The sequence below is a fragment of the Phaenicophaeus curvirostris genome, chromosome 12 (genome assembly GCF_032191515.1).
Source record: "Phaenicophaeus curvirostris isolate KB17595 chromosome 12, BPBGC_Pcur_1.0, whole genome shotgun sequence".
Taxonomy (NCBI): domain Eukaryota; kingdom Metazoa; phylum Chordata; class Aves; order Cuculiformes; family Cuculidae; genus Phaenicophaeus; species Phaenicophaeus curvirostris.
In genome coordinates, this window is record NC_091403.1 from 14,232,710 (window position 1) to 14,245,002 (window position 12,293).

Genomic DNA, 12,293 nt, shown 5'->3' on the forward strand with positions numbered 1-12,293 from the left:
GCAGGTAAAAATATTGAACCAGATTCCAAAACCCAGGCAGCCCCAACACCAAAATGCCTGTCAGGTGGCAGCGCAAGTGGAACCCTTCACCCTCCCTCTTCTTGCTGCAGAGAATGCAAGTGGAAGGCAGAGAGACAGGAATAATCTTTGTTCAGTACTGATGCTGAAGGGCCTGAGTCTGTCTGGTCTGCACACTAACCAAGGATAAGGCAGATTGTGGCTGAGAGCACAAACCTTGTCAGTGTTTTACAGGGGAGGGGAAGGAATCATACTAGAAACTACTCTCATTTTGGTGGTTGTTTTATTTCTTGATGTTTTCTTACAATCTTTATGCTCAAATATAAAAATTCCTGGTCAAAGTTAGTTCTAACAGTGATCCCATCTCCATAGATACAGGTGAAATGTCACTAATTTCAGTTTCTGAAAACAAACTGGTGAGACTCTCTACAGGCTGTTTTTCCTGGCATACAGAAAAATCCTCCTTTCTAAATACTGCAAACACAGTTCAGCCTCACAGAACTGGTTACACCTGAGTGTTTCCACACTTCATTTTCATTAATTTTACATAACTCCTTCCTGTAGACCCTTAACAACTGGTTCATGCTAAGCTGCACAGCTGTGATCCTTTTCAGCTGCATGGGCACCCTCATGAATCACAAACACAGAAATAAGAATAAATGAAAAGATGCCATGAGGATAATATACTGGTGATGGAACTGGAAAGCTCCAGGCATCTTTATTTCCAGAGCTCTAGAAGAGATGTAGTGCATTGCAGATTGGCTATTATTAAGGCACGTGGTGAAAATAGTTTATAATCTTGGGCAATTCATCTCTCGGAGTCAAACATTCTGTGCCAGTAGTAGACGAAGGCCGGCGAGTTGCTGGCCCCTATCACTATTAGCAGCAGCAGGTACAGCAGCATCATTATGGCAAAACAGTGCGTGTAAAACCAGGAAGATTGACTGGAAGGCCTGGAAAGGAAAAAGTGCAGAGATGAGCAAACACCTTGGCAAAGAGTATCTTGGGGTTTGTTATTTTACAGAGTTAAGCTAATGCATTAAAACTAGAAAGTTGCTCCACAATCCCTGTGACAGAGCCTGCTTGCCCATCCCTTTTACCTAAGCCTCAGTGCACAATTCCGTCCTTCCTGCCCATGTTCACACCTTTCTCTGTGGTTTGGAGCTGTAACTGCCTGGCCTGGGCACACACATTGATTTGTTGGGTGATCACTGCCATTTAGGATAAATAAGGGTAGAGTTGAAGCTGCAGCCATGAGTTTCCTTTGTTTCCTACCATGAACAGAACTTTAGAGCTCTCAAGGATATGAAGTGCTTACAGGTCTGGTGAAAAAGCAAATTTAGCTGAGCCTGGGAGCGTCAAGAATGAGACAGAGGTAACATGATGGTGTAAGCCCTGTTTCACAGGAAACAAGCTAAAAACAAACTCTGCCAGTGCAGTATATCTTTCTTGTTTTCTGTTGTTTTTCAAAACCAAGATGTGTTTCTCTGGCTGTGACAGCCCCCTCATAGCTGTAGATGGCTGAACTCTTACCTCCTATGCTGTTTCTGTGAATATACTAGCAAGTATTTAACTCGCAAAAGCTGGTTGTTAGTGACAATGAAGTACTTCTGTGGCACATCACCCCCTTCGCTGTTTTTCACTCTTGCTCTCTTTCTGTCTATTTCCTCTGAATCTGCATCAGAATAGAAAAGAGGAGGTCTTTTGGGGAACAGAAAAGCAAAACCAGCAGTGCAACTTCAAGTGAGTGTAAAAAGGCACATAAACAACCTGCACACACACAAATGTGCCCGCAGGAGTGAGAATGAGATAATCAAAGATCTAGTCTTGGTATTCCCCTGAATTCCTTAGCATCCAAGAATAGACTGAGAAGTTTGCTTGAGGCTATACCACTCCTAGTCAGCCCTGGTATGGATGGCATTATGGCCCAGACTGGGGAGAGAAGGCAGGTCTCCTGTGCAGAGCCTGGGGAGCTGCTAGTATAAACAGGGAAAATAAAACAACACTGAAGGACCGATAGAGCCTTGCAAGTAGGAAGCAGTCAAAGGAGAAGGACAAACTAGGCAGAGGCTTCTTAGACCTTACCTTGATCTGTTTGTGATGCTTCTGTTCCACCATCCCAGGTGAAACATGAGGTATTACGGAACATCACATTATATTACTGAAACTAGGAAAAACAAATTATGCCATCAAAATATTTTCTACTCCTTAACTATACTGTTTCAAGAGAAGCTTCACAGATAAGGAAGCTGCTCTGCTTTTGGGAGGTCAATCAGAAAAGGAGTCTGCAGCCAGTTTCTGCTGAAGGGTATCCACATTCCATATACTGCACTGTTTATACCATAGCACAAACCTGAAATAGAAGTGCTAAATCAGTAGTTGTTGCAATGGACTCACCTTTCTTTTTCACCTGACACTTTACATCTGGGTGGTCAATAATCTCGCAAACAGCCACACAGCTAAGGACAGAGCCCAACGCACTTCGCCGCCAACCAAGGCCATGAGGGCTGTACAGGAGCGCCAGGCTCAGGTCACTAGTAAGATATGTACCTTCGCCAAACAGAGATGTCTGAAACGGAGCAGAAGTACATCCTGAAATCCTGTGGTGCCACTATAAACAACATACAAGTGCTCTTTACTTTCAGATTGGCAGTTCTGAAGGTAAATTAAGAAAGACCCAGCTTGGGCCCAGTCCACGCACTGTTTTTGTGCTGGCACAACTTCTTGGGGTGGGGCTGCTGCCCTCTCCCATCCCTCATATTAGCCTCTTGGCATAGCCCTTGGTGTGGACAGATTCATGCTTTCCCGGATTTGGGTTTAGTCTGCCAGCATAAGTATTTTATATCAACATGACTGCACTGCTGTTAGAGGCATTTTCACTGATTCATTGAGACTGCCGTCATTCAAATAATCCGACCTCCACAAACAAGGCGAGGCTTCACTTGCCTTTCAATCCATGCTTTACTAGAAAAAAGGGAAGTACTTCTCAATTGTGAATTCCTTTCAAATATAAATTGTTTAAATAACTTCGAATTAGAGAACTTGCCACACTGGCTACAAATATTAATCTGGTAACTCTACTGTACCTGATAAGCCATTACTCATAAATAATGGAGAAAAACATAGCCCAGGTTGACTGGAAAGGTAAGCAGCTGCTGTGTGAAAGCCTCTCCCCAGATGACACAAAAAGCAGGAGTCCCAGCTGCCCCTTTCTTCTGAAATTGGAAGAGGTGCAAATCCTACAGAATGCCTCCCTTAACCAGGCCATTTAAAGAAGTCTCCATTTGCAAGCAGCACCTAAAACTTTGCTGATCTACACTTGAGGCCAGGAAGAAAGACAGCATCTCTGTATTGCCTTTGGTCCCTCTCCTCCTCTGTGCAGAGGCATTTCCCAGCCACAAGCTGTCAGGCAGGCCAGTGGTTTTGGAGGCATTACATTCCTTTACAAAGAAGCAAAGGATAGCCATGATTCCTCACACTAGAGAAAAGGGGTTTATGCCACTTTGTTTTTACCCCTCAGGCTGCCCTAGAAAATCCCACACAACCCTCCAAAAGGCTTACAAGGAAGTGAAAACAGCACTACAAGGTCAGCAGCACATTTCATATCCCTAAAGGAATTTGGGCCTATTTTTACAAAGTGTCAACAGCTTCAAGTGACCAACAGAAGATGGTGCCAATTCCAAGAGCCTCACCCTGTTCAAATGGCAGTGCAGGCCGTTGTGCAGTATGGAATGGAAGTTCTCAAGGCGGCTCCCATGGAAGGCATAGATGAGGTCCCGCTCCCCCTTGGTCTCAGCAAACTTGGTGTTCATTTGATCGCAATACACTATCTCAAAGAGGTAGTCCGGAGGAGGAACTGCAGCCCCAGACATCCCTGTGAGTTCTTGGATCTTCTCGTACTTGAAAACAGGAAGGAACACAAGCGTTGGTTTCTGGGCTTAGATTACTACTGGAAGTTTTGCTTATTGCCCCTTAATCTTTCATATAGTTTTTTTTTTTCCATGAGTATTTTGATTGTTTTCTGTGTTGGAATTCAACACAATTTGGAAGGAGTAAGTGGACAGTAAAAATTCTGACAGTTTCTTGCTACTAGAGGTAAATCTCAATTCTTCCCAGAAAAAAAACAACCCTGTACTGTGATTCTGAATTAATTCATAAGGGATTAATAATGTAAGGAAAATATCACAACTCTTCGGCTACTAAGATGACACATTCATCAGCTGACCTTGGAAGAGGAAAAATAGTGAGAAAAGAAGTTGTTTTCCTGTTGCTACTAATCCCTACAACTATGTCAACCCCTGCTGCAGAAGTACCTCAGTGGCTTTCAACCTTTCTATTTTTGGGGTAGTGTGCAGATGTTCAAAGCTGTCTTTCTCAGCGAGAACCAGGACCTAGCTCTGTTACACTGGAGTTAGGCTTTCTTGGTCTAAAACATTGATGCAGGTGCTACATTAATGGGAGTAACCAACTACAGTCACTGCCCATTACCAGGTGCTGACAGTGGTAACTGTTTCTTCCTCCAGAGCTGTTGAAAATTTTATTTAAAAACCAAAACAGACCAACCTGTCTGTATACACAGAAAAGAATGGAATCACACTGAACTGTCAGGCTCTCACAATGAGAAACTAACTTCTGGTAGGAGGAAGGGCAAGTTTGTCTTAAAAGACAAACTCATCGCTCTTTCTGAACTTACCTCCTGTTTCTTAGTACTTTGTATTCTGAAGACCTTAGATGACAAAATCCAACTGAACAAATCCCAGGTCCTTTTCTCTGTGTTTGGAACAGACTCCAGGAGTTCTTTCAGACTTGGGAGAGCACTGGTATCTGCAAGCTAACATGACAGGCATTTAGTACAAGCTCCTGCTTTTCATTGTGATTAAACAGAGACCTCTAGTGAAAACAAAACAATATTTCACTCTAATATGTTGCAAACTGAAAAGCAGTTTCTGCTGTAGAATATAAACATTTGTATCCAGTTTGTGGGAAAGTTTTGTCACTTATCCTAAAAGCTTAACATGGACAAGTCATAAATGTTTATATTTAGGTACATGCTAGAATAATCAAACAAGATCCTGAAAGAAAACATCCTGTTGGGGTGAAGTATCTATCAGGACAGGCATGGGGGAGGGGTTCGGGCCATGTAAAACAAGCCCTTCAAAATTAATTTGAATTTCACATAGGGCAAATGCTCTGTATCCCAACGCAGGATTTGGCAGTTTCTGGGTGTGGGTTTATTGCTCAGAATCCCAATTGTACTTTAAATCCTGGGCTCTTTGCATAATGAGATCATTTTGCATTATTATTGCTATTACTGAGGTGCTGAAATGCATCCAGAGAAGGGCAAAGAAGCTGGTGAAGGGTCTGGAGAAGAACCCTTATGAGAGGCAGCTGAGAAAACTGGGGCTGGTTTAGTCTGGAGAAAAGGAGGCTGAGGGGAGACCTTAGCACTGCCTACAACTATGCGAGAGAATGTTGAGGCAAGGTGGGTGCTGGTCTCCTCTCCTGAGTAACAAGTAAAACGATGAGAGGAAATGGCCTCAAGCTGCACTAGGGGAGGTTCAGATTGGATATTAGGAAATTCCTTCACTGAAAGGGTTCTCAGGCACAGACAGAGGCTGCCCATGGAGGTGGTGGAGTCCCCATTCCTGGAGGTGCCTAAAAGACTGGTAGATGAGGTGCTCGGGGATCTGGTTTAGTGGTGGACAGGTACAGTTGGACTCGATGATCACAAAAGTCTTTCCCAATCAAATGACTTGTAACTGTGAGACACTGCTGTCCCCTGAGTGGGCAAGCCCTACCCTCTCTCCCAGGACAGCCTGGTCTGTGCTCCCCCAGCACCCATCATAGAATCACAGAACGGTTTGGGTTGGAAAGGACCTCAAAGCCCATCCAGTTCCACACCCCCGCCACGGGCAGGGACTCCTCCCACTGGGCCAGGCTGCTCACAGCCCCATCCAGCCTGGCCTCGAACACCTCCGGGAAGGGGACAGATACACCTTCCCCGGGCAGCCTGGGCCTCCTCACCCTCAGCGTGAAGAATTTCTTCCCAACGTCTAATCTAAACTTTCTCCCTGCCAATGCAAAGCCCTTGCCCCCATCCTGTCACTCCGTGCCCTTGTAAGGAGCCCGTCCCAGCTCTCCCGTAGCCCCCTTCAGCGCTGGAAGCAGCTCCGAGGTCTCCTCCCCTCTCCCGTTGCCGGGCGCTCACCAGCCCCTCGAAGTCCTTGTTGCCGCCTCCCCCGTAGCGGCCCGGGAAGGGCCGGAGGGCCGAGTCCCGCCGGTAGCTCTGCAGGGCGGCGGCGAAGAGGCTGCAGCGCAGGTCTGCGGCCAGCGGGTCTCCCCGCGCCGCCTCGGCAGGGCCGAGCCCGGCCATGCCCGGCGGGGCCGCCCGCCTTCCGCGCGTCACCGGCACCGCCCCGGGGCATGACGGGAGCGGGGGAGGAGGGGAGAATAGGAGGTGCAGAGAGGGAGGTGCTGGAGGGAGGTGGAAGGGCCTGGGTGGGTAGACAGACTAGGGGGGCCAGATAGGGGTCTAGAGGAGAGAAGTAGAAAGATGGGGCTGGGGGACGTGGGGAGGGCTGGGGGAGTTAGGGGTGCAGGGGAGAGGTAGAGGGGCTGGGGGGTAGATAGGGGTACTGAGGGAGGTAAATAGGGGGCTGTGGGGAGCTAGAGGGGCTGTGGGGAGAGTTAGAAGGGCTGTGGGGTTAGATCTTCCAACAGTCCTAGAAGCCTGGGGAAGTCCCACTGGACTGGAGGCTGGCTGATGTTGTGCCCATCTACAAGAAGGGTCACAGGGAGGACCCAGGAAACTACAGGCCTGTCAGTCTGACCTCAGTGCCAGGGAAAGTCATGGAGCAGGTGATCTTGAGTGCTATCATGAAGCACATGCAAGAGAACCGGGTGATCAGGCCCAGTCAACATGGGTTCACAAAAGGCAGGTCTTGCCAGACTAACCTGATCGCCTTCTATGACAAAGTGACTCGGCTGCTGGACGAGGGAAAGGCTGTGGATGTGGTCTTCCTGGACTTCAGTAAAGCCTTTGACACAGTTTCTCACAGCATTCTGCTTCAGAAGCTGTCAGCCTCTGGCCTGGACAGGCGCACACTCTCCTGGGTGGAAAACTGGTTGGATGGCCGGGCCCAGAGAGTGGTGGGAAATGGTGCGAAATCCAGCTGGAGGCCAGTGACAAGTGGGGTTCCCCAGGGCTCAGTGCTGGGTGCAGTCCTGTTCAATGTCTTTATCAATGACCTGGATGAAGGCATTGAGTGCACCCTTAGCAAGTTTGCGGACGACACTAAGCTGGGTGGAAGTGTTGATCTGCTGGAGGGTAGGGAGGCTCTGCAAAGGGATCTGAACAGGCTGGACCACTGGGCTGAGTCAAATGGCATAAGGTTTAACAAGGCCAAATGCCAGGTCCTGCACTTGGGGCACAACAACCCTATGGAGTGCTACAGACTAGGAGAAGTCTGTCTAGAAAGCTGCCTGGAGGAGAGGGACCTGGGGATGTTGGTTGACAGCAACTGAACATGAGCCAGCAGTGTGCCCAGGTGGCCAAGAAGGCCAATGGCATCTTGGCTTGTATCAGAAACGGTGTGACCAGCAGGTCCAGGGAGGTTATTCTCCCTCTGTACTTGGCACTGGTGAGACCGCTCCTCGAATCCTGTGTTCAGTTCTGGGCCCCTCACCACAAGAAGGATGTTGAGGCTCTGGAGCGAGTCCAGAGAAGAGCAACAAAGCCGGTGAGGGGGCTGGAGAACAAGTCTTAAGGGGAGCGGCTAAGAGAGCTGGGGTTGTTTAGCCTGGAGAAGAGGAGGCTGAGGGGAGACCTCATTGCTCTCTACAACTACCTGAAAGGAGGTTGTAGAGAGGAGGGTGCTGGCCTCTTCTCCCAAGTGACGGGGGACAGGACAAGAGGGAATGGCCTCAAGCTCTGCCAGGGGAGATTTAGGCTGGACATTAGGAAGAAATTTTTCACAGAAAGGGTCATTGGGCACTGGAACAGGCTGCCCAGGGAGGTGGTTGAGTCCCCTTCCTGGAGGTGTTTAAGGGATGGGTGGACGAGGTGCTAAGGGGCATGGTTTAGTGTTTGATAGGAATGGTTGGACTCGATGATCCAGGGGGTCTCTTCCAACCTGGTCATTCTATGATTCTATGATAGGGGTGCTGGGGAGGGAGGTAGCGGGTGCAGGGGGTGATAGAGGGGCTGTGGGGGGAGTTGGGGTGAGGTAGATGGGCTATGGGGTAGTTAGGAGTACGGAGGGTAGATAGGGGTACTGAGGGAGGTAAATAGGGGGCTGGGGGGAGGTAGAGGGGCTGAGGGGGGAGATAGAAGGGCCGGGGGGTTAGATAGGGGTGCTAGGGTCTTTTGGGGGAAAGTTGAGGTGCAGGGAGAGATGGGGGATGCTGGGGGAGGTAGAGGGGCTGTGGGGGGAGATAGGGGTGCAGGGGAGGTAGAAGGGCTGGGGGGTAGATATGGGTACTGAGGGAGGTAAATAGGGGGCTGAGGGGAGAGGCGTGCTGGGAGAGGTGGGAGATGCAGGGGGGAGGTAGAGGGGCTGTGGGAGCAGTTAGGGCTGCAGGGGGGAGGTAGAAAGGCTAGAGGGGTAGATAGAGGTGCTGGGGAGAGAGGTAGGAGGGCTGAGGGGGGAGGGGAGGTGCAAGGGGAGGTAGAGGGGCTATGGGGCGAGTTAAGGTGTACAGGGGAGAGGTAGAAGGGCTGGGGGGCTAGTTAGTGGTACTGGGGGAGGTAGAGGGGCTGTGGGGTGAGTTAGGGGTGCAGGGGAGAGGTAGGAGGGCTGGGGGGTAGATAGTGCTACTGAGGGAGGTAGATGGGGGCTGGGGAAGGTAGGTTGGAGGCCTGGGGGGAGGCAGGGGGTGCTAGGGGAGGTAGAGGGGCTGCGTGGGGTTATAGGGGTCCAAGGTGTGTAGAAGGGCTGGGGGGGTAGATGGGGGTGCTGAGAGAGGTAGACAGGCATGCTGGGGGGTAGAGGGGCTGTGGGGAGAGTTAGGGGTACTGAGGGAGGTAGGTTGGAGGGCTAGGGGGGAAGTAGAGGTGCACGGAGGAGGTAGAGGGTCTGTGAGGGGACTTAGGAGTACGGGGGGAGGTAGAAGGGCTGAAGGGGTATATAGGGGCATTGAGGGAGTTAGATAGGGGGCTGGGAGGAGGTAGAAGGGCTTGAGGGGAGGGCTGGTGCTGGGGGATGTAGGTGCTGGGGGCAGGGAGGGATGTGGTCCCCCAACAGAGGATGGGAGAGGGCATCGATGCCAAAAACACTGGAGAAATAAACCTCCCCGGAGATGCAAACCTTCCATCTCACAACTAATAAAGCCTTTCTGACTTTTAAGTTGCTATTCAAGAACCTGAAGGGGCTACAAGAAAGCTGGAGAGGGACTATTCTTAAAGGATTGTGGTGATAGGATGAGGGGGAAAGGGTATAAATTGGAGAGGTGCAGATTTAGGCTTGATGTAAGGAAAAATTTCTTCACTGTGAGAGTGGTGAGGCACTGGAACAGGCTGCCCAGTGAAGTTGCAGCTGCCCCATCCCTGGAGGTGCTTAAAGCCAGGTTGGATGGGGCCTTGAGCAGCCTGATCCAGTGGGATGTCCCTGCCCATGGCAGGGGGTTGGAACTTGATGGTCTTTAAGATCCCTTCCAACCCAAACTATTTTATGATTCCATAATGCATTAGCTTGTTTTTCATAATGTTTTTCTCTTAAAAGAGTAGGTGTTGTGCAAGTCATATCTCTTCGAGTTGTGTAAATTAATGGTTTGAGTATGACAGCTGGCCAAATTAACCTCCCAATTCTAACAAACATAGCTACTGTTCTAGTAGGAGGGGACCATGAAGTAACTGATAAAGGCACCACACATGTAGACTCTTGCAGATGGTTGGAAAAATGTTAAGGTCACTTGTGGGTACCCATTATTGGGTTCTCATCCTGCAGTGGATCTCCAAAGTCTGTCTTGCTCCTTTTCTGAGCTGTAATTTGCAGCCTTACTCACAGCAAACAGGAGCACCAGTGATATTAAATGCCATTTGAGGACAAAGTGAAATCAAAGCAAACAAAATGTGAACTTCATTCCCAAGTGTAGAGTTCCTATTCTTACTCACCTGCTTGAATGGTTTGGGAGTATAACGCGCTTTTGTAATTCTGGATAGAATCAGATAGGGCGTAGGCTGTGCACGGTTATATCGAGTTGAAAATGATTTCACAATAACATGTAGAAATTGAATTGAGTTGTAGGTTTGTTTACTTGCTTTTTACCGTTTTATTAAAAATGCATCTTTCAATAATGGCTGCATGAGCACACCTGCAATATGAAGCCATCAAATCTAGGACAGCACAAATACCTGCTTGGGTCTGACATATTTAATGGTAACATGTAGAAAAAAGTGATTTTAAAGATACCTTTGGTTTATGTTATCCAATTTACTGGATACCTACATGTGTTTTTATCTTTCAAATATCTAGCCTATGAGATTTACGCCTTCTTGGCCTATTGGTAAGGGATTGTTATTGTGCAGGCTTGGGGTGAAACTTTAAAATGTATGTTTTCTCCCTCTTTGCAGAACTTCTCATACCAATAGAGATGTGTTTGAATGTCACAACCAGCGCATTTCCAGTTCCCTATTGTATTTTGTGCTGTTGGCTTTCTTAGAATGCCACGAAGCATTTGGTCCAGAGGGTCTCCCATATGCCAGCAGAATGGATGGATGACTTAAAAAGAGGTCTGGCATCACACAAAGCTTTTTCTCAGGAGTTATGTAAATTGCCTGTACTTGAAATGCAGCTAGAGAGATTCCTTTCTGTGTTTCTGTATCCTTGAGAGGATGTATTTTACTTTATCTGATGTGGTGCCTCATTCTACTGTGCGTATCTGATACCTCTGACAGGCTGTTAGCGACATCGTTCAGTGATTCAGCTCAGGATGCGTTTATTATCTTGCATTATATTAAATTGTTCTGTGTAATCCCTTTGAAAATCAGTCATTGGCTGTCTAACTGGCTGATTTTGTTCACTAATAAATCATTAGATGTAATAATTTTCAGCACCTGTTAAGAATATTGGAAAAATGCAGGGATGTCTCTTTCAGTGCCTTTGGGTGGAATTTTACATTGCTGTTCTGAGCTCAGGAATTGGTGTTGGTCTCCCATTCAGCACTTTGATGTGACAGACAGCATGCTGAAGCTTCTACCTCACAGCATGCCCAGGGCTGTGATTTTTGGAGCAGTGGGCAGGGCACATATGGCATTGCCAACTGGGGCTCTGCTGTGGTGGATGGGGTATCCTGGCTTGGGATTAAAGAGTGGAACAGGCAATAGTCTCTGAGGAGAAGCTAGAAGAGAAGGACAAAGTGAAACGGTGGTGGGAAAGGCAGAGGGAAAAGGGTTTTCTCAAAACCACGTTAGTTCTGGAGACGCTGGACTCACTGTTCCACCACTTTGTTACTATAAGAGAGTCTCTCAAGCAAGTGAAGACTCTTAGTTGACTTGTTCTAATATGAAGAAAATAATCAAAAATAGATCTGGCATCATAATAGTTAATGGAGATTCTGAGAGCATTGATCTAAAACTGATGCCTGCCTTTGGGATTTCAAATGGATGGCACTTCCTTTATGGCAAGCTCATCTGCATTAGTCAATGACAGATATTGATGAGATAACAAGTTTGCTGTATCGATGCTGACAAAGAGTGCTGTCTGGTCAAACTCATGTAACACTGGACCAAATTCCTGTTTTACAAAGCAGTCACTAAGCCAGAGGTGAAGCCCTGAAAGCTTTTGCTGCTCATTTTAGGGGAGATGCACCTCCGTGTTCCACTGATGCTGAATGTCATAGAATCATAGAATCACCAGGTTGGAAAAGACCTATTGGATCATCGAGTCCAACCATACCTATCAAACACTAAACCATGCCCCTTAGCACCTCGTCCACCCATCCCTTAAACACCTCCAGGGAAGGTGACTCCACCACCTCCCTGGGCAGCCTGTTCCAGTGCCCAATGACCCTTTCAGTGAAAAATTTTTTCCTAATGATCAGCCTGAACCTCCCCTGGCAGAGCTTGAGGCCATTCCCTCTCGTCCTGTCACTTGGGAGAAGAGGCCAGCACCGTCCTCTCCACAACATCCTTTTAGGTAGTTGTAGAGAGCAATGAGGTCTCCCTTCAGTCTCCAACCCACTGTAGGCTTGGGCCTGCAAAATATGTTAGGTTAAGGCAAGATAAAGCCATCATTCATTTGGAGGAGAAGCACAATTTCCCCCTCGTGTTAGCTACA

At 48.1% G+C, this 12,293-nt stretch overlaps 1 protein-coding gene across 1 annotated transcript; it reads right to left on the reverse strand.

The window, feature by feature from the left end:
• Positions 1 to 284: 284 nt before the first annotated feature.
• Positions 285 to 6,424, reverse strand: PARP16 (poly(ADP-ribose) polymerase family member 16). The gene is made up of 6 exons (XM_069866740.1): positions 6,227 to 6,424; positions 4,712 to 4,849; positions 3,711 to 3,917; positions 2,416 to 2,587; positions 1,552 to 1,693; positions 285 to 971 (listed from the first exon to the last, which is right to left on the reverse strand). The coding sequence occupies exons 1-6, from the start codon at positions 6,389 to 6,391 to the stop codon at positions 827 to 829; spliced, it is 969 nt and encodes a 322-aa protein (XP_069722841.1). The 5' UTR covers positions 6,392 to 6,424; the 3' UTR covers positions 285 to 826.
• Positions 6,425 to 12,293: the final 5,869 nt, after the last annotated feature.